Raw genomic sequence first — 26,757 nt, forward strand, 5'->3', positions numbered from 1 at the left:
GCGTCCCCTGCATCGGCAGGCGGACTTTCAACCACTGCGCCATCAGGGAAGCCCAGTGGAAAGTTTTATAAAATCACATAATTAAAAGGAGAAAATCATTCTCATTTGAACACTGTCATTGTCAAATAAGTGATATTATATTTCCTTCAGAAATTGCTGAATGGAGTGCAGTTTGTCAATGTGTATGAAGAATCTTTAAAAATAATGTTCATACTCATTGCTTTATTTATTCTGCATTCAGGAAGTTTCAGCAAATATTCATATTCAAGGTTTTCCATTACAGCATTGTTTATAATCGCTTTGTTTAAAGGAAAGATACCTAAATATCTATTAATATAAAGCTAATAATATTACGGTGAATCCACACTGCTATTTTGGAGCCATTTAAAATCAAGCTGGATGAAGGGAAGCTGATACAACCTTTTTTGGAGGGGATTTTCTGTCAAGAGCCTTAAACATTTTTATGCCTTTTGTCCCAATATTTTTACTCTAAGCATCATGAGAAAGTAATCAGAAATAATGGTAGATTTTGGATAAGGAGGATAAACACAGTGGAAACAATTCATATGCTTAATAATTGGTAAGGATTACATAGGTTGTGATTCACTGATAAGCTAAAATACTATGTAACTATTAAAAGTATATTCTGAGTACTAATAGTATATTGGAGAGCTGAGGCTCCGGCATCGGTCAGAGCGCAGGGAGAGGACTGGGGTTGGCGGCGTGAACGCAGCCTGAAGGGGGTTAGTGCACCACGGCTAGCCGGGAGGGAGTTGGGGAAAATGTTTGGACCTGCCGAAGAGGCAAGAGACTTTTTCTTCCCTCTTTGTTTCCTGGTGCTCAAGGAGAGAGGATTAAGAGCTCTGCTTAAAGGAGCTCCAGAGACGGGCGTCAATCACGGCTAAAAGCGTGTGGACCCCTGAGACGGGCATAAGACGCTAAGGCTGCTGCTGCTGCCGCCACCAAGAAGCCTGTGTGCGAGCACAGGTCACTCTCCACACCTCCCCTCCCTGGAGCCTGTGCAGCCCGCCACTGCCAGGGCCCCGGGATCCAGGGACACCTTCCCCGGGAGAACGCACGGCATGCCTCAAGCTGGTGCAGTGTCACGCCAGCCTCTTCCAAAGGCCCACCCCGCACTCCGTACCCCTCACTCCCCTAGGCCTGAGTGAGCCAGAGCTCCCGAATCAGCGGCTCCTTTAACCCCGTTCTGTTTGAGTGATGAACAGACGCCCTCAGGCAACCTACTCGCAGTTGCGGGGCCAAATCCAAAGCTGAAACCCCGGAGCTGTGCGAACAGAGAAGAGAAAGGGAGATCTCTCCCAGCAGCCTCAGGAGCAGCGGATTAAATCTCCACAATCAACTTGATGTACCCTGCATCTGTGGAATACCTGAATAGACAACGAATTATCCGAAATTGAGGAGGTTTACTTTGAGAGCAAGATTTATTATTTTTTTCCCCTTTTCCTCTTTTTGTGAGTGTGTATGTGTATGCTTCTGTGTGAGATTTTGTCTGTATAGCTTTGCTTTCACCATTTGTCCTAGGCTTCTATCTGTCCATTTTTGTTTTTTTTTACTTAAAAAATTTCTTTTTCTTAATAATTATCTTTTTATTTTAATAACTTTATTTTATTTTCTTTTATCATCTTTCTTTCTTTCTTTCTTTCTACTTTTTCTCCCTTTTATTCTGAGCTGTATGAATGAAAGGCTCTTGATGCTGCAGCCAGGAGTCAGTGCTGTGCCTCTGAGGTGGGAGAACCAACTTCAGGACACTGGTCCACAAGAGACCTCCCAGCTCCACGTAATATCAAACGGCGAAAATCTCCCAGAGATCTCCATCTCAACACCAACACCCAGCTTCACTCAACGACCAGCAAGCTACAGTGCTGGACACCCTATGCCAAACAACTAGCAAGACAGGAACACAACCCCACCCATTAGCAGAGAGGCTGCCTAAAATCATAATAAGTCTACAGACACCCCAAAACACATCACCAGACGTGGACCTGCCCACCAGAAAGACAAGATCCAGCCTCATTCACCAGATCACAGTCACTAGACCCCTCCACAAGGAAGCCTACACAACCCACTGAACCAACTTTAGCCACTGGGGACCGACACCAAAAACAACGGGAACTACGAACCTGCAGCCTGCAAAAAGGAGACCCCAAACACAGTAAGATAAGCAAAATGAGAAGACAGAAAAACACACAGCAGATGAAGGAGCAAGATAAAAACCCACCAGACCTAACAAATGAAGAGGAAGTAGGCAGTCTACCTGAAAAAGAGTTCAGAGTAATGATAGTAAAGATGATCCAAAATCTTGGAAATAGAATAGAGAAAATGCAAGTAACATTTAACAAGGACCTAGAAGAACTAAAGATGAAACAAGCAATGAGGAACAACACAATAAATGACATTAAAAATACTCTAGAAGGGATCAATAGCAGTATAACAGAGGCAGAAGAAAGGATAAGATAAAATAGTGGAAATAACTACTGCAGAGCAGAATAAGGAAAAAAGAATGAAAAGAACTGAGGGCAGTCTCAGAGACCTCTGGGACGACATTAAACGCATCAACACTCGAATTATAGGGGTTCCAGAAGTAGAAGAGAAAAAGAAAGGGACTGAGAAAATATTTGAAGAGATTATAGTTGAAAACTTCCCTAATATGGGAAAGGAAATAGGTAGTCAAGTCCAGGAAGCACAGAGAGTCCCATACAGGATAAATCCAAGGAGAAACACGCCAAGACACATATTAATCAAACTATCAAAAATTAAATACAAAGAAAACATATTAAAAGCAGCAAGGGCAAAACAACAAATAACACACAAGGGAATCCCCATAAGGTTAACAGCTGATCTTTCAGCAGAAACTCTGCAAGCCAGAAGGGACTGGCAGGACATATTGAAAGTGATGAAGGAGAAAAAGCTGCAACCAAGATTACTCTACCCAGCAAGGATCTCATTCAGATTTGATGGAGAAATTAAAACCTTTTCAGACCAGTAAAAACTGAGAGAGTTCAGCACCACCAAACCAGCTTCACAACAAATGCTAAAGGATCTTCTCTAGGCAAGAAACACAAGAGAAGGAAAAGACCTACAATAACAAACCCAAAACAATTAAGATAATGGGAATAGGAACATACATATCGATAATTACCTTAAATGTAAATGGATTAAATGCTCCCACCAAAAGACACAGACTGGCTGAATGGATACAAAAACAAGACCCATATATATACTGTCTACAAGAAACCCACTTCAGACCTAGAGACACATACAGACTGAAAGTGAGGGGATGGAAAAAGATACTCCATGCAAATGGAAACCAAAAGAAAGCTGGAGTAGCAATTCTCATATCAGACAAAATAGACTTTAAAATAAAGACTATTATGAGAGACAAAGAAGGACACTACATAATGATCAAGGGATCAATCCAAGAAGAAGATATAATAATCGTAAATATTTATGCACCCAACATAGGAGCACCTGAATACATAAGGCAAATATTAACAGCCATAAAAGGAGAAGTCGACAGTAACACATTCATAGTAGGGGACTTTAACACCCCACTTTCACCAACGAACAGATCATCCAAAATGAAAATAAATAGGGACACAAGCTTTAAATGATACATTAAACAAGACGGACTTCATTGATATTTGTAGGACATTCCATCCCAAAATAACAGAATACACATTTTTCTCAAGTGCTCATGGAACATTCTCCAGGATAGGTCATATCTTGGGTCACAAATCAAGCCTTGGTAAATTTGAGAAAATCGTAATTATATCAAGTATCTTTCCCTACCACAACGCTATGAGACTCGATATCAATTACAGGAAAAGATCTGTGAAAAATACAAACACATGGAGGCTAAACAATATACTACTTAATAACGAAGTGATCACTGAAGAAATCAAAGAGGAAATCAAAAAATACCTGGAAACAAATGACAATGGAGACATGACGACCCAAAACCTATCGGATGCAGCAAAAGCAGTTCTAAGAGGGAAGTTTATAGCGATACAATCCTACCTTAAGAAACACGAAACATCTCGAAGAAACAACCCAACCTTGCACGTAAAGCAATTAGAGAAAGAAGAACAAAAAAACCCCAAAGTTAGCAGAAGGAAAGAAATCATAAAGATCAGAGCAGAAATAAATGAAAAAGAACTGAAGGAAACGAGATCAAAGATCAGGAAAACTAAAAGCTGGTTCCTTGAGAAGATAAACAAAATTGATAAACCGTTAGTCAGACTCATCAAGAAAAAAAGGGAGAAGACCCAAATCAGTAGAATTAGAAATGAAAAAGGAGAAGTAACAACTGACACTGCAGAAATACAAAAGATCATGAGAGGTTGCTACAAGCAACTCTATGCCAATAAAATGGACAACCTGGAAGAAATGGACAAATTCTTAGAAATGCACAACCTGCAAAGACTGAATCACGAAGAAATAGAAAATATGAATAGACCTGTCACAAGCACTGAAATTGAAACTGTGATTAAACATCTTCCAACAAACAAAAGCCCAGGACCAGATGGCTTCACAGGTGAATTCTTTCAAACATTTAGAGAAGAGCTAACACCTATCCTTCTGAAACTCTTCCAAAATATAGCAGAGGGAGGAACACTCCCAAACTCATTCTATGAGGCCACCATCACCATGATACCAAAACTATACAAGGAGGTCACAAAGAAAGAAAACTACAGGCCAGTATCTCTAATGAACATAGATGCAAAAATCCTCAACAGAATACTAGCAAACAGAATCCAACAGCACATTAAAATGATCATACACCATGATCAAGTGGGGATTATCCCAGGAATGCAAGGATTCTTCAATATACGCAAATCAATCAATGTGATACACCATATTAACAAATTGAAGGAGAAAAACCATATGGTCATCTCAATAGATTCAGAGAAAGCTTTTGACAAAATTCAACACCCATTTATGATAAAAACCGTCTAGAAAGTAGGCAGAGAGGGAACTTTCCTCATCATAATAAAGGCCATATATGACAAACCCACAGCCAACAACATCCGCAATGGTGAAAAACTGATAGCATTTCCACTAAGATCAGGAACAAGACAAGGTTGCCCACTCTCACCACTCTTATTCAACATAGTTTTGGAAGTTTTAGCCACAGCATCAGAGAAGAAAAGGAAGTAAAAGGAATCCAAGCTGGAAAAGAATAAGTAAAGCTGTCACTGTTTGCAGATACATAGAGAATCCTAAAGATGCTACCAGAAAACTACTAGGGCTAATCAATGACTTTGGTAAAGTAGCAGGATACAAAATTAATGCACAGAAATCTCTGACATTCCTCTACAGTAATGATGAAAAATCTGAAAGTGAAATCAAGAAAACACTCCCATTTACCATTGCGACAAAAAAATAAAATATCTAGGAATAAAGCTACCTAAGCAGACAAAAGACCTGCATGCAGAAAATTATAAGACACTGATATAAGAAATTAAAGATGATACAAACAGATGGAGAGATATACCACATTCTTGGATTGGAAGAATCAACATTGTGAAAATGACTTTACTACCCAATGCAATTTACAGATTCAATGCAATCCCTATCAAACTACCACTGGCATTTTTCACAGAACTGGAACAAAAAATTTCACAATTTGTATGGAAACACAAAAGACCCTGAATAGCCAAAGCAATCTTGAGAATGAAAAACGGAACTGGAGGAATCAGGCTCCCTGACTTCAGACTATACTACTAACCTACAGTAATCAAGACAGCATGGTAGTGGCACAAAAACAGAAATATAGATCAATGGAACAGGATAGAAAGCCCTGAGATAAACACTCGCACATATGGTCACCTTATCTTTGATAAAGGAGGCAGGAATGTAGAATGGAGAAAGGACAGCCTCTTCAATAAGTGGTGCTGGGAAAACTGGACTGGTACATGTAAAAGTATGAGATTACATCACTCCCTAACACCATACACAAAAATAAGCTCCAAATAGATTGAAGACCTAAATGTAAGGCCAGAAACTATCAAACTCCTAGAGGAAAACATAGGCAGAACACTCTATGACATAAATCACAGCAAGATCCTTTATGACCCACCTCCTAGAGAAATGGAAATAAAATCAAAAATAAACAGATGGACCTAATGAAACTTCAAAGCTTTTGCACAGCAAAGGAAACCATAAACAAGACCAAAACACAACCCTCATAATGGGAGAAAATATTTGCAAATGAAGTAACTGACAAAGGATTAATCTCCAACATTTACAAGCAGCTCATGCAGCTCAATAACAAAAAAACAAACAACCCAATCCAGAAATGGGCAGAAGACCTTAATAGACATTTCTCCAGAGAAGATATACAGACTGCCAACAGACACATGAAAGAATGCTCAACATCATTAGAGAAATGCAAATCAAAAGTACAATGAGATATCATCTCACACCAGTCAGAATGGCTATCATCAAAAAATCTAGAAACAATAAATTCTGGAGAGGGTGTGGAGAAAAGGGAACACTGTTGCACTGCTGGTGGGAATGTGAATTGGTATAGCCACTATGGAGAACAGTTTGGAGGTTCCTTAAAAAACTACAAATAGAACTACCATATGACCCAGCAATCCGACTACTGGGCATATATCCTGCGAACCGTAATTCAAAAACAGTCATGTACCAAAATGTTCATTGCAGCTCTATTTACAATAGCCAGGAGATTTCCATCCTAAGTGTCCATCATCGGGTGAATGGATAAAGAAGATGTGGCACATATATACAATGGAATATTACTCAGCCATAAAAAGAAACAAAATTGAGCTGTTTGTAATGAGGTGGATGGACCTAGAGTCCGTCATACAAAGTGAAGTAAGTCAGAAAGAGAAAGACAAATACCGTATGCTAACACATATATATGGATTTTATGAAAAAAATGTCATGAAGAACCTAGGGGTAAGACAGGAATAAAGACACAGACCTAGTAGAGAATGGGCTTGAGGATATGGGGAGGGGGAAGGGTAAGCTGTGACAAAGTGAGAGAGTGGCATGGAGATTACCAAAGGTAAAATAGATAGCTAGTGGGAAGCAGCCTAATAGCTTATAGCACAGAGAGATCAGCTCGGTGTTTTGTGACCACCAAAGGGGTGGGATAGGGAGGGTGGGAGGGAGGGAGACGCAAGAGGGAAGAGATATGGGAACATGTGTATATACATAACTGATTCACTTTGTTTTAAAGCAGAAACTAACACACCATTTTAAAGCAATTATACTGCAATAAAGATGTAAAGAAATAGTATATTGGAAATACTTATAAATTACTTGTTAGAACATTTGGATATAAATCACATATGTCGCATGATCCTACACATTTCATGTTAAATAGGGACCTCATGGAACTCTGAATTCCACTCAGACCTGTTCATGACCAGTTAAGCTCAGACATTTGAGTCATTTTGTTTTATTGGCCGTTCCGCACGGCATGCCGGGACCCTATCTCTCCGACCAGGGATTGAACCTGCGCCTCCTTCAGTGGAAGTGGGGAGTCCTAACCACTGGACCGACAGGAAAGTTCCTAGAAGTCATTTTTGACCTTCTCCGTTGCATTTGGTATCTTCTTCTATCAAACTGACGAACACTATCAGTTTCGGCTTTAAATTATATTGCCTCTGTCACCTCCTGTCCCTCTTCCCGGCCGTTTCTTTAATCCAGGTCCCTTCAGGTCTTGTTGGGTCAGCTTCACTGATTTCATCCCATAACCTGCCTGTACACTTGACCCACTGCACAGCTGCAAGGGTCCTCTCAAAATTTAGACCAGACCTTCCCACCTCCCTGACTAAAATCCCTTGAGTGGGATTCCTACTGACCTTAGAATAAAATACGGACTTTTTCTCATGGCCTGCGAGGTACAAAATTATCTGGTCCCTGCTTCTCTTTGTAACCTCAGTCTGAGCCTACCCCTTGTCCAAGCATCGTGCTGTTTCTCTAACATGTGAGCCTCTTTTCTGCTTCTGAAACTTTTGCACATGCTGTCCTTCTGCTTAGAATGCTTTCCCCCCACACTTGGCAAAGCAAAGCAGCTTCTTGTTTTCCTTCTCATCTTTACAATTACCTCTGCCCAGAGGCCGGCACTGTTCATCCTTCCCAAAACAGGCATGTCAGTCCCTACTCAGAAACTCAGTGTTGTCACGCTGTGTCTTCAGGGCCCTCAGAGTATTGGGCTGAAGGTACTTAAGAAAGATTTGTTGAGTGAGTGATTGAATGTCCTGCAGTGTCTAAGCATATTATAAGTGTATATGTATGTATACATGTGTATACATACCTAGGACATATAGTACTGTTAATGGTGATGCAAATTAACAGGTGATTTTTAACTTTCTTTGTTGTACTTTTGTGTTTTTCAAATCTTGTAATCTATCTTATTTCTTTATTGTGGTAAAATCTACATAACATAAAATGTATCATTTTAACCATTTTTCTTCTTGTTTGTTTTTGCGGTACACGGGCCTCTCACTGTTGTGGCCTCTCTCCCGTTGTGGAGCGCAGGCTCTGGACGCGCAGGCTCAGCGGCCATGGCTCACGGGCCCAGCCGCTCCGCGGCATGTGGGATCTTCCCGGACCGGGCACGAACCCGTGTACCCTGCATCGGCAGGCAGACTCTCAACCACTGTGCCTCCAGGGAAGACCCATTTTAACCATTTTTAAGTGTACACGTCTGTGGCATTAAGTACGTTCACATTGTAGTGCAACCATCACCACCATCCATTTCCAGAATTTTATTTTTCATCTTTCCCGGCTGAAACTCTGTACCCATAAACACTAACTCCACAGTAATTTATCTTCTTTTTACTATAAGAAAAATGTTAGGAAAAGTGTGTTAGAAACAAATAGCAAACATATTTTTCAGACAAAGCTCATTTAAATATATGTCAGATTGTAAGTTTGGTGACTATAAAACTGGTAAATTTGTACTTCACTTTATAATTTTGTATTAAAAAAACCCTATCCTTTATAAATGCAAACTGCTGAACTGACAGTTTTTGTTTTTGTTGTAAGAGCTCCACTGCAGTATAAACCATTTGTGTTGCCTTAATTAATATACCTTTCCTGCAACTATAGTCATTCCTTGAAAAAGCAGGGTGCTAAAGCAGAGAGTCATGTGGCGGTGTGATTAGCTTTATTTCCTGATGCATGTTTTTTTTTTTAGCCTTGAATATTTGAAATGTATTAAAGTCGAAATTCTAGTTGTAATGAAACACTATTCTTTGACTTTGTAGATGTTCTGGAGCTCATATGACATAAGGAGAGTTGTATTTTGTCTTCTCAGTTAGAAATGAATGAATGAAGAGAACTCAAAAATGTTCTCTCTGGAAACCTAATTTCTTCTTTTTTTAAAATTGAAATATAGTTGATTTACAATGTGTTAGTTTCAGGTGTACAGCAAAGTAATTCATATATATATACACACACACACACATACATATATACATATAGATGTGTATATATATTCTTTTCAGATTCTTTTCCATTATAGTTTATTACACGATACTGAATATAGTTCTTTGTGCTATACAGTAGGTCCTTGTTGTTTATCTATTTTATTTATAGTGCTGTGTATCTGTTAATTCCGAACTCCGAATTTATTATCCCCCCTTTCCCTTTCGTAACCATAAGTTTGTTTTCTATGTCTGTGAGCGTATTTCTGTTTTGTAAATAAGTTCATTTGTATCCTTTTTTTTTTAGATTCCACATATAAGTGATATCAAATAACATTTGTCTTTCTCTGTCTGAGTTCACTTAGTATCATAATCTCTAGGTCCATGCATTTTGCTGCAAATGGCATGATTTCATTCTCTCTCTCTATACACACACACACACACATATACATATATATATGTATATACACACACACACATATACATATATATATGTATATACACACACACACACACACATATCTTCATTATCCATTGATCTGTTGATGGACATTTAGGTTGCTTCCATGTCTTGGCTATTGTAAATAGTGCTGCTATGAGTATCGGGGTGCATGTATCTTTTCAAATTAGAGTTTTTGTCTTCTCCAGATATATGCCGAGGAGTGGGATTGCGGGATCATATGGTAGCTTCATTTTTAGTTTTTTAAGGATCCTCCATACTGTTCTCCATAGTGCCTGCACCAATTTACATTCCCACCAACAATGTAGGAGGGTTCGCTTTTCTCCACACCCTCTCCAGCATTTATTATATGTGCTGCCGAAGCGAGCACTCTCCAGCATTTATTATTTGTAGACTTTCTGATGATGGCTAGTCTGATTGTTGTAAGGTGATACCTCCTTGTAGTTTTAATTTGCATTTCTCTAATAATTAGTGACCTTGAGCATCTTTTCACGTGCCTGTGTCTTCTTTGGAAAAATACCTATTGAGGTCTTCTGTCCATTTTTCTATTGCATTTGTTTTTTTGTTGTTATTGGGCTGTATGAGCTGTTTATATATGTTGGAAATGAATCCCTAATTGGTTGCATCATTTGCAGATATTTTCTCCCATTCTGTAGGTAGTTTTGTTTATGTGGAAACCTTATTTCTTGACCATGAAGACTATTTCTACTGACTAGCATTCTCCCTTGGGATTTTTATTCTAGGAGATAGAGATCAGAGCAAACAGAGTCCCCTCATAATCCATCACCTTAAAAATGATGCTTCAGGTTGAGTTGACAGAAAACTATAGCATGGGAGAGGAAAACATGGAGAAACAGCACAACTCAGTTATTTTTAGGGGATTGTTTCATGTTTAAATAATGACAAGCAGGGCTTCCCTGGTGGCGCAGTGGTTAAGAGTCCGCCTGCCGATGCAGGGGACACGGGTTCGTGCCCCGGTCCGGGAAGATCCCACATGCCGCGGAGCGGCTGGGCCCGTGAGCCATGGCCGCTGAGCCTGCGCATCCGGAGCCTGTGCTCCACAACGGGAGAGGCCACAACAGTGAGAGGCCCGCGTATCGCAAAAAAAATAATGATAAGCAAAGTGTGTAACAAATAATTGATGAAGGAATCATATCCAGAATATGTAAAGAGCATCTTATCAGGAATAACAAGACAACCCATTAGGAAAATACGCAAAGAATATGAACAGGCAAGTTACAGGAGAGAAAACATTAAAAAAATGATAGAATGTTCAATTTCAATAGTAATCAGTAGTTTTAAATTAGTATAACATCAATATATCATTTTATCTTTATGAGATTAGGAAGATTTTTAAAGGTGGACAGTGCAGAAAAGAGTTAATGATTGTTAGTTTTAAGGCTGGCTTACCAAGTTGGTTCTTGGCTGGGATCTGGGAACTTGGATTTCAGGAGGGTTCCTTCCATTCCCAGACCTAATAGCAGATCACTGTGTTCTAACTGTTCATGCAAAAGATATGCTTTATTCTTTCCTTCTGAGAGTCTGGAGCTTACTTTCATGCCAGGCAGAGGCTGTCTACATGACCAGTTCCTAATAAAAACTGTGGGCCTTTATGTGTAATGAGCTCCCTTGAGTGTCTAACGGGCATATTTCACACATTGCCCTGGGAATTAGAGTGACTCCACTGGGGAGGGGACCCTTGCACCTGATTTCATTTGGACTTTGTTCCCCCTTGAGCCTTTTTCCTTTGCTGATATTGCTTTGTACCCTTTTGCTGTAATAAACTATAGCTTTGAGTACAATTATATACTGAGTCCTGTGAATCCTCCTAGCGAATCTTCAAATGTGGGAGTGGTCTCAGGACCCCTGATACACTAATAATAGCAATATATTGGCCTAAGTGTGGGGAAATGGGGTCTCCAAGAATTTTGGTAGAAAAGTAAGCTGGCACTACCATTTTGGAGAATTTAGCAATGCCTAGGTAAGTTGAAGGTGGCTATGTCTATTTCCAGGTTCAGATAGTTTAGAGCAAAAGAAGATTCACACGTTTGTTTAAAAAAAAAAGCATTATAATGACACTTAGTGCAGCCTTGTTGTATTGTCAACAACATTGGAAATAATCTAATTCTCTCTGAAGGAGAAATAAAATTGTTATGTTTTTTAAATGGAATATTATACAACATTTAAAATAATTCAAAATTACATCGATTGGTTAAATTTCTGTAGACTAATGTGAATCAAAAAGACAGAGGTATATTGTTGTAAATTTAAAAGCCACAGAATTCCAGGTGTATACATATGAAAATATGAAATAATGGCTAATCCAGGACAGGGTCTAAGCCCCCCCCCTTTCTTATTTAAATGATAAAATTGTCTTAAAGTAAGCTCTGAACCCTTTTCTTGGAAAAAATTCCACACATTACTGATCTGTGTTCTCTTTTCCATTTGCAAAACAAATCTTGAATTTCATAGTGAGTGAAGATGCTATGGCAAACTCTTTCTCTAGCAATTTATTACTTCATTGGCTCACTGCCCTTGACAATTAGGAGAAGATTTATAGACTTGTCCCCTTAATAATTGGCAATTAATTGGAGATTAGATGCCAAAAAGTACAGTATTTTTAATGTAATGAGAAGGTTGAGGCTTTTCGCTTCCAAATGTCCTGGAACACAGAGTAAATGTTAACCGGCAGCATAGTTAATTAACCCTGCCCTTTTGCACATCCACAGTAAAGAGGAGTTTTAGTTTGATGATCATAAACTTTAGCTAGTGTGGCTAGTTTGAATGTAAAGCTCAAGTGTAAACAAAGAGGGCCTATGTCTTAAGAATCCTTCCAATCTGTGTGCCCCTGGTTCACCTTGATAGGTACTGAATATGATCAGTAAGGATCTGTGTGGGATAAAGAGGGACTGTATCCTGAGTCTTCTTTGGAATTTTGTGTCTCACTCATAAGGACCTATATGGGATAAAAATATACTGAATCCTGAGATTTGGGAATGCTTTTGTCTTAGGCGGCAGTACATTTGGGTCCCATAACATCTTCACTACTTACAGTTCAGATGATAACTGTTAGTGTGTTTTTATTGTCTAGAACTCTGGTCTCCTAAGGGGAATATATATCCTAGGTTCTAGGCAATGGAGATTTTGCTGGTAAATACTTTTGTCCTTGTGGTCAAATTCAAGAGTGCCTTAGACCTAGAAGTAGAGTTGGCAGGTGTGACTGTCATCGATCAGTGATTGACCAGTTGGTTTTATTTTCTGAACTACAATTCCAGCACAGTGCCAGGAATATATTAAACATGCACTAAATGTTAACCCGTTTACACGTGTCCAGACAATTTTAGCGCAAGTAGAGTTTTATTCCCTTCCAGAAACTCTAGAAGTATCCTTTAATCCAAATTTCCCTGTGCCTGTATTTTGTTTCTGGCCATGTAAGTCAATAGGTTTTATGTTTATCTGCATTTTTAAAAAGAGTAACAGTCCATCTTTGGACTGATCTCAGCTCTTTCTCCACTGCTTCAACTGTTGTCCACTCGAGGGGTAATCTCCACCTTTCAATAAGTGCTTTCTCTTTGCTAAGCAGTGTCTGAATCTCATTTAATCCTCACAACAGGCTTGTAGCAGAACTACTGTTACATCAGAGCTCTGTTTTTACAGATGAGAAAAGTGAGGTTCAGAGATTAAGCAAGGCACTTGGGTTCACCGGCTAATAAATAGTAGAACCAGGATTTACACCCGGGCCTGTCTGTTTTAACCACCAAGATTTACTCCACTCTTCTTTCAGTTTGTTTCTCTAATGGGAAGTTGAAAATTAAGCATTTACAACAGTGCCTACCACAGAGTCATTCAATAATAATGTATAGTTTTAACTTTTGAAATTGATTTTATGAAGTGTAATTTACATACTATAAAATGCACACATTTATATATACAGTTCCGTAAATTGTTTTTATTTTTCCAACTCTCTTGAAAGTTTCTGAACATCATAGAAAAACTATGTACCAGGATATATGCTGTTACTAAAAAAACAACGAAATAGAATAAATCAAATATAACTGATACACATGCTACTACTGGCTTCCACAAGCTGAGAAAGGAGTTAACTACTTGGCAAAAGAAATAGTCCTTGCTAGACTCTTAGAATACGTACTTCAAAATCAATTATTATTGTCAATTTAGAAATTGGCTAAAGTTGATTTTCCAGATGAAACAAAGTTGGAATTTGCTTGCAGTCACATTTCACAGGCTTAGTGAATTTTATAGCCATTTATGCACATGTTCAATAATGCACTGAAATACCATCATTAAGAACCCCAAATGTAGATGCTCATTGAACTTTTTTGAGTGTTGTGGAGAAAGAAGAATGACGTTTTGAATATGGAGTCATTTGAGGGTGTCACTATTTTACATTTCTTTACTTAAGAAGAATTTGGAGCATCTTAAATATGTTTTCTTGTAGCTATAAGATTCACAGCAGGTTTCTTTAAACCCAGCAACTGGAAAACAAGTGTACGTAATCACATATATATAATCTCATATATCCCATCATCTTTACATAATTCTATTGATGAAAAGCAAATCATAGGTGCTCCCCACAATCAATGAGAGGGGATGACACAGTCATTAAACTCCTGGCCATGAGGAACATATGTGCCACTTTAATGTCTGTGCATTACAGTTACAGTTCCATAAGTTTTGATAAATGTATAACCCTGTGTTATTACTACCACAATTGATATTTACTGTATTGGAATCACCCAGCCTCCCAAGTTTCCTTGTGATTCCTCCTTTCAAAGAATTTTTTTCTTGAAATCACTGTTGACTCTCAGGAAGTTGTAAAAAAATAGTTCAGACTTCCTGTGTACCCTTCACCCTGTTTCTTCCAGTGGTAACATCCTTACATAACTACAGTACAGTTGCAAAGCCAGGAAACTGACATAGATACACTCCATAGATCTTATTCCCTTGTGTGTTAGTCTCTGCCTACCCTCAGCCCCAGGTAACTGCTGGACTGCTTTCTATCACTATAGTTTAGCCTGTTCTGAAGCTTTATATATAAATGGAATCATACAGTATGTTCTCTTTTGTGTCTAGCTTCTTTTGCTCAGCATTATGTGTTTGAGATTCATCCGTATTACTGTATGTGTTAGTGGTTTGTTCTTTTCAATTTTTGTGCTGCATCCTATTTGAATATAGTACAGTTTGCTTATCCATTCACCTGTTGATGGACGTTTGGGTTGTTTCCAATTTGGGGCTATTATATAATGAATAAAGTTGCTGTGAGGATTCACCTGTAAGTTGTGCGTGCACATGCGCGTCTGAGTGTGTGTACTTGTTTTCATTTCTCTTGCATAAACAGTAGTGGAATTGTTGGGTTATTTGGTTAGTGAAGGTTTAACTCTATAAGATACTGTCAAATTGTTTTCCCAAGGGGATGAAACGTTTTATACACCCACTAGCAGTATAAAAAGAGTTCCTGTTGTTTCACAGCCTTGCTCTCGCTTGATTTTGATGTTGCCATTCTGGCAGGTAGGTGCTGGGATCTCATTGTGGTGTTAATTTGCCCTTTTCTGATAACTAGTGAAATTGAATATCTTTTCATGTGCTTAATGGACAATCATATATATATATATTTTATAAACTGTCTATTCAAACCTTGTGCCCATTTTAAGGAGGGGTGGGAAGTGGGGTTTGTGTGTGTCTTCTTCATTTAATAAATATTTGATGACTAATTAAATGTTTATTGAACGACCTGAGATTGACCTATGAATTTTTGTTTTGGCCACTTGAAGCCTTACAGGTACTACAACTCAAATAAAAGAGTCAAATTGGCTTTCATTAGTCTATTCTAAAATGATCAGCTAAAGCAGGGAATCTGGTTTTGAACATGATACTAAAATAAAGATCAGTAGTTTCCTCCCCTACATAGGTCATAGCATCTTCTGAACCATGACTGTCATCCCCATGACTTGCTCGTTTTAACCATGGGAAAATTGTCATCTGAAGATGTGAATTTTGTGGTTCACATGGATACTGCCTTGCTGCATTGTTTCTCTAATGCTAGAAATGCTCTTACCTAATTTTTATCTTGTCAAAAAATGGAAGGACAATCTTAGCCTTGTTATTTTTAGTTGTCACTGAAGCAGTTTTCTCCATTAAGAATGAATATTAGCGAGGTTGATCTATAAGCCTTCTGCTGATCCTGTAGACTATAATTTGTGTTTATAATTAAAAAAAAAAAGTTTGGTTACCTTCTCCGTTCTATGATACACTTTTGTAACAATATACTTTTTTTTAGCTTTTGTTTTGTTCTGTTAACTGTAGAGAGTTAAAGAGAAATAAACACATAGACCAGCCCAGGTAACTACTGCTTAAACAGCAACAGAATTTGAAAAAAATTATGTTTAGTGTTTATAAATCAACACAGAAAAGTGACATCTATATATCTGTATCTGTCTATGTAATGAAGAATGATGTCTCCTCCTTTATTTCCCAAACTCAAGTCCTTCTCCCTAAAGGAAACGATTGTTAAAACTTTCTGATGATTCCTTCCATTAATACATGCTCTCTCCTTTTCTTTGTTCTTCTCACACAAAAGTAGTCAGGTAGTAGGTACAATTCCACATGTTTTCCTGCAGTACAAGCACATGAAGATGTAGCTTTCACAGAGTAGTTATGTGGGTGAATTGTGCTTTACTTCATTGATCCCTGGTGGTTGTTTCCAAGTTTTTGGTGTTTATTTTTATTTATTTTCTGTTATAAAAATGCTGCAATAAACAATACTAGAGATTTGGGCAGACTTTTGCAAATGTATAGGGTAAATCTGTTCCAGTTGGGTCCCTGGTCAAAGGACACTTTGTAATTTGTCAGCTATTGCTAGATTGCCCTCTTTAAGGTTTCAGCCACATCCACTCCATCTAATAGTGTCTGCAAGTGTCTACGGCACATATTTTAAATGTAATAGCCTCATTTCAATTCTTTGTTATTTGAGCCTCCTAGTGTTATGTGAACTGGGACCTCCAAATTAATGCTGTTTCAATGCTGTTTTATCTTTATTACATTCTTCCTTGCTTTTTCCCCTGCAGAGGAAAACCTAAAGTAAGTCTTCTTGATGACTGAGGGTGGCGGACTAGAATGGCTTTGCGTGGCTTTCCCTCACACAGCTCTCAGGCTGCTCAGTCTCTAGGAAGCCCGATGGTTGATGCATTCTGTTTTATGTATTTCCTGTAGGAGGAAAGCTGAACAAGGACCTGCGACATTTTCTCAATCAGCGGTTCCAGAAAGGGTCGCCTGATCATGAGCTCCAGCAGACCATAAGAGATAACCTTTACCGCCATGCTGTGCCTTGTAAGTAGCCAGTTTGGAGCGTCTTACTGCGGGGTGGGTGGGTGAAAAGTTGAGGGGAGAACTAAGAGCTCAACAGCTGGTTCTGGGACACTTGGCAGTTTGCTCACGTAGTGACTCCGTAAGTCCAGGGAGTCATGATTGACAACGGGACATGCAGTACTGCGCCAGGTAAATTACTCGGTTTTCAAGTTCTGGCTTGAGAATACTGGGCACATTATTTATCCTTTGTAAGGTCCAGTTTTCACAACCGTGAAAAGGACATCTCACTCCTACTAACTTCACAGAACTGTTAGGAAGTCAAAGTCAAATGCTCGTCAAAGCATTTGTGTACAGTATGGGCGTGGTGTAAGCCTCATAAGTGTTAACCATGATTGTCATTAATGGGGTGGACCAGGCCAGAGGACTTCATGCTCACCTCTGAGGAGATCCATGGGACTCCGATAGCCTCTCAGCAAAGGGCATGCCTCAGTGGACTCTCTCTTCTTCTCCACCTTTATCAGATTCATAAATCATGATTTCACATAGGATTTTCTTTGAAGAAATGGTTTCCACAGATTAAAAAACCCAAAGCCCCAGACCCATTAGATCAGACCAAATCTGAGAAAGCAAGACATAAAATGTAGGGACTATGACATCAGGGATTTTGTGGCATGGAAGGAAGAAAGGAAAGAAGGAAGGGAGGAGGGAATCAGCCTATGGGGTAGATGAATTGGCAGCTCAGTGGTCATGAGGTATTGCCATGCTCTACCAAACTACATTGCTGTACAGCTCATTATGAGGTGGGAATTCTGGGAAGACATACAGTTATTTGCTTTCATTCAAAAGAAGAAGAAAGAATGATTCTGATTTTATTGCTTGGGAGTTTTCTTTTCTCCTATTACCCAGTCCTTCAAAGTTTGACAGGTGTTTAGAAATATTTTTTTTAATCAGCAAAAGCAAGGAGGAATAATTTGAAGTTCAAGGTACCCTGCTTATGGCTGTGATTTGTTTGCTATGAATATTTTCTTTAAAAAAATAATATTTTGCTTGTGATGTCCTAGAGTGCTATTGTTTCCTCGTACTACTGCAAAATAATGAACAGAACTGATTTCAGGCATACCATGGATCTGCAAGGACTTAGACTGGAAGTCTAGATGGGAAACTTTAGCGATCGGAGTTTAGAACCGCCCTGCCTTCCTCTTCACTTACTAATAAAACCAAGGCTCCAAGAGGAAAAGAGGTTGACTACAGGTAACTTGGGTCAGTGCCCCCAGGTTGCTTCTTTCTGCTGAGTGGCAGAGCTGCATTTGACAGAGAAAACATGATAATGTATTAATGTGAGTCTCTGGCCCTCAGTTCTTTTAATTTTGCATCATTAGAATTGAAAACTATAATTCTAATAATATCCTAATAATAATTCCTTACACTTGGATTAGTAATAATAATTCCTAATGTCAGTCTCATGAATGAGGAAGGGATTATCTATCTTTTTTATAGAAATAAAGAAACCAAGACACGAAGATAAGCCAATAAAAACAAGGCTAAAGGTGATCAGGGCCTTACGTCATTGCCTCATCTCTGATATACTGTCCAGTTTTACTCTTAGAATATTCCTTTGAGGTTGGGATTTTTAATACCCATTTTACAGGTGAGGAAACAGAGACACAGCACGACCAAGTAACTGTTAAATCGCAGTTCCAGGGCTTTGGGACTCGTAAGCCATCCAGGGCTATTTTTGTAGCTCGACCATTGCTGCCTCTGAAGTTCTAGTACAGCAGATTGGATGCAGTTTTGCAGAATTCAGTAATTGCAGAATCATGATTGTTCTCTGTGTAATTTTTCCCCTACTCAGATTCCAATTTAAGAAATGGGGAATGAAGCAAATGAGCACACCATTTCTTGACGCATCTGTGGTGTTACTATGGTTACATTTTGGCAAGCTTTTCCATTTATTTTTGCCACTGATTTATTGGACCTGACTGTGAGCTAAATGGCTTGATTTTAAGCTTACCACTGTGTAGGAATTGGGGCAAAAATGACCTCAGCCTTTTAAAACAGTGGAAAATCATGTTTTGTCTTTGCTGTATAATGCCATTGGTATTGATGTTTCATGTCTATGAAACCAGTAAATCAGGAACTGAGAATAAGGAGAGGGTCTTCCTACTAAAGAGAAAACAAGAAACCTTTCATTTTATATTTCCTGCATAAAACAGGAAGGAAATTCAGGAAGAGGTCTGTTTCTGAGTCTGGCACAGTATGTGTGTCTTTGAACATGAGTAGACCAGGGGTGACTTGGGATTCAGTTATGGGCTTGGGTAACTGGGGCCACATTTGTGTTTAGTTTGATTCTTTCGCCCATGTGACTGGTAGAGCAGAACTCTGTACCAGGCTGTTGTGCTCATGGATTAGAAAGCCCTTGATTGGAGCATGGATCCTCCCAGTGATAGTGTAACTGTGCCACAGGGAAATGAGCTCCTGTAATCTGTATTTTCCAGAACTTCCTGCTGCCAATAGTTCAGTGACTTCAGTCTTTTGAGAAGGGATGATCTCATGAACAGGTGTTTGCGAGCTGGGGTAGACTTCCTGTACATTTTAGGAGGTTCACATGTCATTAGAAATTAACAAACAAAACCTGTTTGTTCTCAAGTTTGTTTTAGTGTCATCATAGTGTAGTAGAGCCTTCTGGGCACCGTGATGGATTTTGCCGTTCAGGATTCCATTTTATCCTAATTCTTTGGCAAAGAAAATGCAGGTAATAGCATCCCTCTTTTACAGGTAAGAAAGTGAAGTAACAGATATAACTTCCTCAAAATCTTACCAGTTCTAAATGCCACATTACTCACTTCTCAATACAGTTCTTTTTTTAATTGGCTTTATTGAGGTATAATTCATATATCATACAATTCACCACTCAGAGTGTTCATCCAATGCTATTTTTGCTATAGTTATTATTATTCTCCACTTCTCTTTTGCTTTGATTCAAAAACATTTATTATTTCCATGGTATGAAAAATGTCATTGTAGTTAAAATTTAATTATATTATCATTGAAAATCACTATCCCCAAAAATTTATGGCCAAAAAAAAAGAGAACTAGATGCAGAATGAGTCAGCCCTGGTGTGAAATCTGAGGGCTGTTCTGTAGCTGGCTGGCCTGGTGTGGGTCGTGTAACCTCTCTGAGTCTTTTTTTAACTCTTCAGTAAAATGGAACCAGAAATACCACCTCCAGCATTGTCGCACCAAGTACTGACAGAAGCCCTAAGAGATGGGTCCATTGGAGGAAACAGAGGCTCAGAGAAGTATATAGCTTGCTTAGGGTCACACAGCAAACAGCATGGTTAGGGTTTAATCAGTTCTCTCTCTAACTCTTTACTGGGTATAATCGACAGTCATGTGATAAGAGCAGTATACCATGGGCTACTGAGAGTGAAAGAAAAAAGAAAAAAACATTCTCATTGCTGAATTTTTAGTTTTAGCTGTTCAAAATCATGGGGTTTTATGTCTTGGGGGTGGGGGCTAGTTAAGGCACCATATCTTACAAATAAGTATCTTCTCTGTGATTTTCACGTATTTCACTGGTGTGTACAGTAGAATTTTAATAACTGCCTAATGATTATTCAGCTTTTAAAAAATCACTACAGGATTCTTTTGGGATATCTCAGTTTATCTTATTTTTCAGTAGATCTTTTTTTGTATACACATGAAAAACCACCTTAAGATAGATGGATTTGAAATGCAAGTAAACGTCATTGGTGTTGCTCACTTCTCTCATTTCTCAGAATCATCTGGATACTATTCCTGTCTCCTGCCCCCTCAAATTCTGATTATATTCCCAACCTCCTCCCCCTCAATTCTTCAGTCATACAAACTTCGTCCATTGCTCGAATACACCTGGTATCTTCTTGTAACTGGGTATAAATTATTACCTCTTATCTCTCCATCTTTCCATCTAACCAGTTCATAGCCTTCTTGTAAGCTTTAGCCTAGAGGCCACTTCCTCCAGGAAGGCCTCCATAGATTGGCCTATTGCCTTCCTCACTGCTCCCACAGTGCCCCCTCTGCCCCCCTTCCACCGCATACACGCCTGCTGCGTGTCTGTCTGTCCTGTTAGAATCTAATTTTTCTGAAGTCAGAGACTGGATCTACCTCAGTGACTAGCCCACACCTAGCTTAGTGCCTAGACCATGGGACAAATATCTGTTGAATGAATGATCAGATGAAGAAATGGATAAAGACACTTGTTGTTTTTCTTGTTTTCTCTTGATTACATAACATTTGGGAGAGACAGCAGAGCTGCTCTTACCATAAAGCTCTCAGAATAAAGGGCAGCTCAGAGGCTTGAGCTCTGAAATGGCTGATGAGGACCAACCCAGAGGAAAAAAATCAAGGCTCCCAGTGAGCTTGGAACTAGAGTGCCCATTCACAGCTCCTAATTACAGTCTAGATATCGCTGTACCTCCTGCACTGATAGCCTCCCTGCTTTATGACTTCTTGTCCTAGCTGATGTGACAACATCTGAGATTCTTGCTTTGGAACGGCTGATTTGCCCATGAAGATAAATGCATTACCTGACAGGGCTTTTCATTTACTCTACTGCTGCTGTCAAAAGCAGATACAGCTTATCCAGGAGTCCTGGGGCTCCAGAATATTGAACCAGACCCCTCTTGTTCCCTCTCCCTTCTCTGGGCTTAACAGCGATGGAACGCATCTTTCTTTTCAAGCAGAGGTCATCTGAAAGAGGAAAGGATAAGTCAGTTTTGTTCTGTAGATTAACAAGTTGTTGATCAAGGCTCTCCCTAATACCAAGATCATTATAATCTGTGGAAGAGGCACTGATCATTGATTTAAAGGAGTTTACAAAGGGATTAAACGTGTTTGATCTCCAAGACCATTTAAATCTGATGCAGTAAACATGGGTGATCCTGGTCTTTATTTGTAGAAGTGCGATATTCTAATGGGCATGTTAGTATTTGCTAACCAACAGTTGGCGTTGTTTATTATTTCTGAATGTGACTGTGATGTCAGGACCATTAATTACCTTTGGTATTATTTGAATGTATTAGTTTCTCTTAACCATAGCTGTTTCTAGTTCTGCTTGCCTAGAACCAACTCATTCTACAATTAGAGCTCATGATATGAACTAAACCAGTATGTCAGCAAGAGGCCAGGATAAAGAACTGGGTTTTGGAACATTGCTTCTTTCGTAGAATGTGCATCTCTGTGTTCAGGTTGTGTTTGACCTGAGTGGAAGGCTTCAGGTTGTCATACATGAAGTAGACAGTTCTGTTAGCATCCCCAGGACTGATCAGATGAAAGTCACTGGAAACTTTCTCACTGTGGCTATTGCCCTTGTCCTCTTAGGAGAGTTAAGTGCTGTCTAATATGAAAGGATCACTTTAGTCTTTACCAAGCCTAGCCTCGTTGCAGAACTCTGACTAGTAACAATAATAACAGCTCTCCAGGTTTTGGACTCCTACTGTGTACCAGGTACCCTGCCATGATGCTTGTACATAGGTCATCTCTCACTCTGGCCTCATGGAGGCCACACAGACTATTAAAGGTCTAAACTCAAACACACTGGACTCTTAAACCCTCCCCGTTTTCTATTCAATTGCAAATGTTTGTTGCCCGTAATAAGAGTGTATGTCCCTCATCCCTTCTCCATCAGTTCTCAACTCTTGCTCTCGCCTTCCCTTTAACCCATCAGTACTGTATTTTCCCATGTGCCCCCAGCCAGTCTGTGGTCTGGAGACTCCTCTTATCCACCCTTACTGCCTACATCTGACCTTTCCTTCCTCCTCCATCAAGTCTTACTTGTTCTACGTTGGTGTCCCATTGGCTGTCCTCTAAGATGCCAAGAACTAGAATAAAGAAGTGAATTGTTCATATTATGGTATAGGGTTCTCTATCCTACATAATACATATATTTTAACAGATAACTTTAAATGTGGCGCTGCTAGAAAGACCCTATGAGATGGGATGTTCTGGCAACAAGGCAGATTCATAGGTAGGGATGAATTCTTATGGTTTTGACTTGGTTTTGTACTTTTTCTAGTGCTTAATACAGTATAGTATACATAGAAAACATTTTAAACACAAGATTGTCTATGTCAAAGGGCTTTCCCCCTCTGCTTGCTGTTTCACTTCTCAGACCTAGTTTCCTGTTCCACCGAGTTTAAGCTGAGAAAGCAACACAATAGTCTAGCCAAGGAGTTTTGTGCCAAATTAAAAAATAATGGGAGAACTTCCGTGGTGGCGCAGTGGTTAAGAATCCGCCTGCAATGCAGGGGACATAGGTTCGATCCCTGGTCTGGAAGATCCCACATGCCGCGGAGCAGCTAAGCCCATGTGCCGCAACTACTGAGCCTGTGCTCTAGGGCCCGTGTGCCACAACTACTGAGCCCACGTGCTACAGCTAATGAAGCCCACGCGGCTAGAGCCCGTGCTCCACAGCAAGAGAAGCCACCACAGTGAGAAGCCCATGCACCACGAGGAAGAGTAGCCCCCGCTCGCCACAACTAGAGAAAGCTTGTGCACAGCAACAAAGACCCAGTGCAGCCAAAAAAAACCCAACACCAAATGAGGCTAAATATAATAAAATATATTTAAATTCTTAAAAAAAAATAATGGGATTAGAAAAAAAACCTTTTTCTTTAGATGTGATCTGGAGTTAGAGTTTGGGCTCAGATAACTCTTAACAAATTTTCATCCACTTGAATGTCTGCTGGGGCATGGAAATATCACGAGGGAAGCAGGACGATCCTTTCTTTTCTGATAACAACCATGTCATAAATGCCAGGAGCACACCACTTCTCATTTCTGTAGTGCCCCTCAGGGAACATTGAAACCATTAGTGTGGAATCTCTTCTTACTTCTCACCAAGGGAGGAGACAGTTATCCCATCAGTGAGTTCCTGAGAAGGACTTGGACATTCCTGATTTAAACATTTTCTCTTCTCCTTGGGGCTAGATCATGAGATGTGTTGGACTTTCTGGTATGGCAGACTGGAGTGGCTGGCAGGCTGTACCCCTTACCAGCGTTGTTGACTTGGGTTTTCTGGGACTCTGTTGCCCCATTACCTGTATTGATGTTTCTGAGGCACCTAAGGCCCCGGCAGTGATCACGGCACTTCATAGGTCCTCTATTTAAAGGTCCTGTATGTATATGTTTTTTGTTTTGTTTTGTTTTCAGCCGCGCCGCACAGCTTGCAGGATCTCAATTCCCTGACCAGGGATTGAACCCATGCCCTCTGCAGTGAAAGCGCCGAGCGCTAACCATTGGACTGCCAGAGAATTCCCAAACGTCATCCTCTCTGTAGACCGGTCTTCTTTCTTCTGTACCCCCTTTCCCTCCCCTTTCTAACATGACTCCTCAAGTCCAGCATTCTCCCTTTTTTCTTTCAAGTTCTCTTTAGACTTTGGGCCTTATATACATGATTCTCCTTTTCATGATTTTTATGATTTATATAATTCTTTTAGGGGGGGCAAGCTAAGTTAAAAAAATGATTTTCCAACATTTCTTGAGTAACAACCCAACACTAGATGCTAGGTGAGAACATAGTGAAGATTAATAATTGGCTCATTTAGCCAATAATAGGCATGCTTGAAATAGCACATTCTCCGCATATTCCCAGCATCAGCTGATCCCCCAATGTTCTTTTTTCTTTGTATTTCTTATCATATGTTGTTAACCCTAATTGCCATTGTATATTTGCTGAGTGGATGGAGTCATATTTGAAAAAAAAAAAAGGAAAGAAAAACTATCTATGTGGACTTGATTTATATGTGTCTGCTAATACACTCACGTAAACATGGTTTGGGTGGTGTTCTTTATTCTAAGGTTCTCAGGGGTGTGGAATGAGGCAAAGCTATAGGAGTTTAGATTTAAGTTTAATTAGAGTTGATGTCATTTATAATCTTCTTATGAAAATATGTTAGACCAGCCTTATTGTTTAATAACATCTGTCGTTAACCGAGTGCTTACTATATGTACCAGGTACTGTGCTCAGTGATTTACAAGTTTTGTCTCTTTTAACCTTCACCAGACTCTGAGAGTCATAATGTTATCACCCCTGTATTAGGAGCATGGCAGTTGAGGATTGAGGAGCTTATAAGTGTGTTGTTCAAGATGAGCAGTTTAGTAATGATGGAACCCAGATGATTCAAACCCAGTTCTCACCTCCCCCGAGAGTCCATGCTCTTGGTTTATATCTCTGGGTTCAGTCAGCTTAAAGACCATTTTTTAAATTGATGTATTGAATTTGAAAAAGAGGCTTCTATTAATAACATATGGATTAGTCCTTGGCTGGGTGTAGGATACTAATATATCTATTTGGCAGCCATGTTAATTTATTAAATTGCTTTATAATTTTAGCTGACATTTTTCGTCAAGAGTTGTTGCAATTATAAAGCAATTTCCACAGCAATTTATGTAGGGACTGAGAAGTTTCATAGTATCCTTAACATCTATTATTTATTTTAAGAAAAGTTTTTACCAAATTTTAGTAATTTTAGATTTAGTAAGAATTATTTAAGTCAAGAGAATGAAATGCAATACGTTTTAAAAGAAATCTTGTATCAAATGTGTTTAATAAAACTACGTACACATAAAATTTCTGGCTTCTCTAATGGATAATGTGCATTTATGCTGAGATCCAACTAAGAACACTTCACCAGTTATGCTCTGATGGGCTTACCTAAACTCCATATGAAATGAGTTACCCAAAATGATTACCTTAAATTTAAACAACAAGAAAATGTCACTTGTGTTAGTTCAACCATAATATGAATAAAGTAGACTTATTAACCACTCAATGACGTTTTTTCGTCTTGCATTGAAATGAACTAATTATACATCTCTATTTTGAGGAAATACACTCTAATGTATTTAGGGATAAAGGGCCATGGTGAATGCAACTTACTCTCAAATGGCTATAAAACATTAAAAATGGTTAAAAATTTGTACTATTCTTATTCTTGCAACTTTCTGTAAATTTGAAATTATTTCCAAATAAAGTGTATTAAAGTAAACCCATACCAAAAATTTTTTTAAAAAGCAACCAGTATAGTTTTGGGAAAGGGGGATTTTATGTGAACGTTATGTTTTTGGTTTTCCCCCTTATTAATATTAATGTGTTTTTAGCCTAGAATTGAGATTTTGTTAGTACTTTGATAGATCTTGTCTGTTAAACTATAGCAGGACTAGCCTGAAAGACATCGTGCATATATTAAAACAAAAATCTAACACCTATGGAATACCAAGTACATGCTAAGTGTTTTAATTATGGTTTCTCGTTTAATACTGTAACTCTTATTTTCACTTACAGATGAGGAAACTGAGGTTTAGTAAGATTAATGACTTGTCTTAAAATTGTGGAATGGGACTGGAGCTCAGGCACTCAACATGGATACTAAAGCTACCACTAATAACCACCACATTTTCTTTGCTCAGACTATGTGTACATCGGTGTGTATAGATACATATACACCTACTGAATACTTCTTAGAAAATAAATTAGGAACGCTTTTTTTTTTTTTTTTTTGCCGC

The 26,757-nt window shown here is 39.0% G+C and overlaps 1 protein-coding gene across 18 annotated transcripts in view; it reads left to right on the forward strand.

Moving 5' to 3' along the window:
- Positions 1-26,757, forward strand: part of MAGI1 (membrane associated guanylate kinase, WW and PDZ domain containing 1) — a 621,597-nt gene that overhangs the window by 351,913 nt on the left and 242,927 nt on the right. For all 18 annotated transcript variants that reach the window (XM_060161416.1, XM_060161414.1, XM_060161418.1 and 15 more), the window contains exon 2: positions 17,116-17,232. In XM_060161416.1, coding sequence (XP_060017399.1) covers positions 17,116-17,232 — 117 coding nt within the window. The remainder of the gene's footprint in view (positions 1-17,115; positions 17,233-26,757) is intronic.

Source organism: Lagenorhynchus albirostris, chromosome 10, assembly GCF_949774975.1.
Source record: "Lagenorhynchus albirostris chromosome 10, mLagAlb1.1, whole genome shotgun sequence".
Classification (NCBI taxonomy): domain Eukaryota; kingdom Metazoa; phylum Chordata; class Mammalia; order Artiodactyla; family Delphinidae; genus Lagenorhynchus; species Lagenorhynchus albirostris.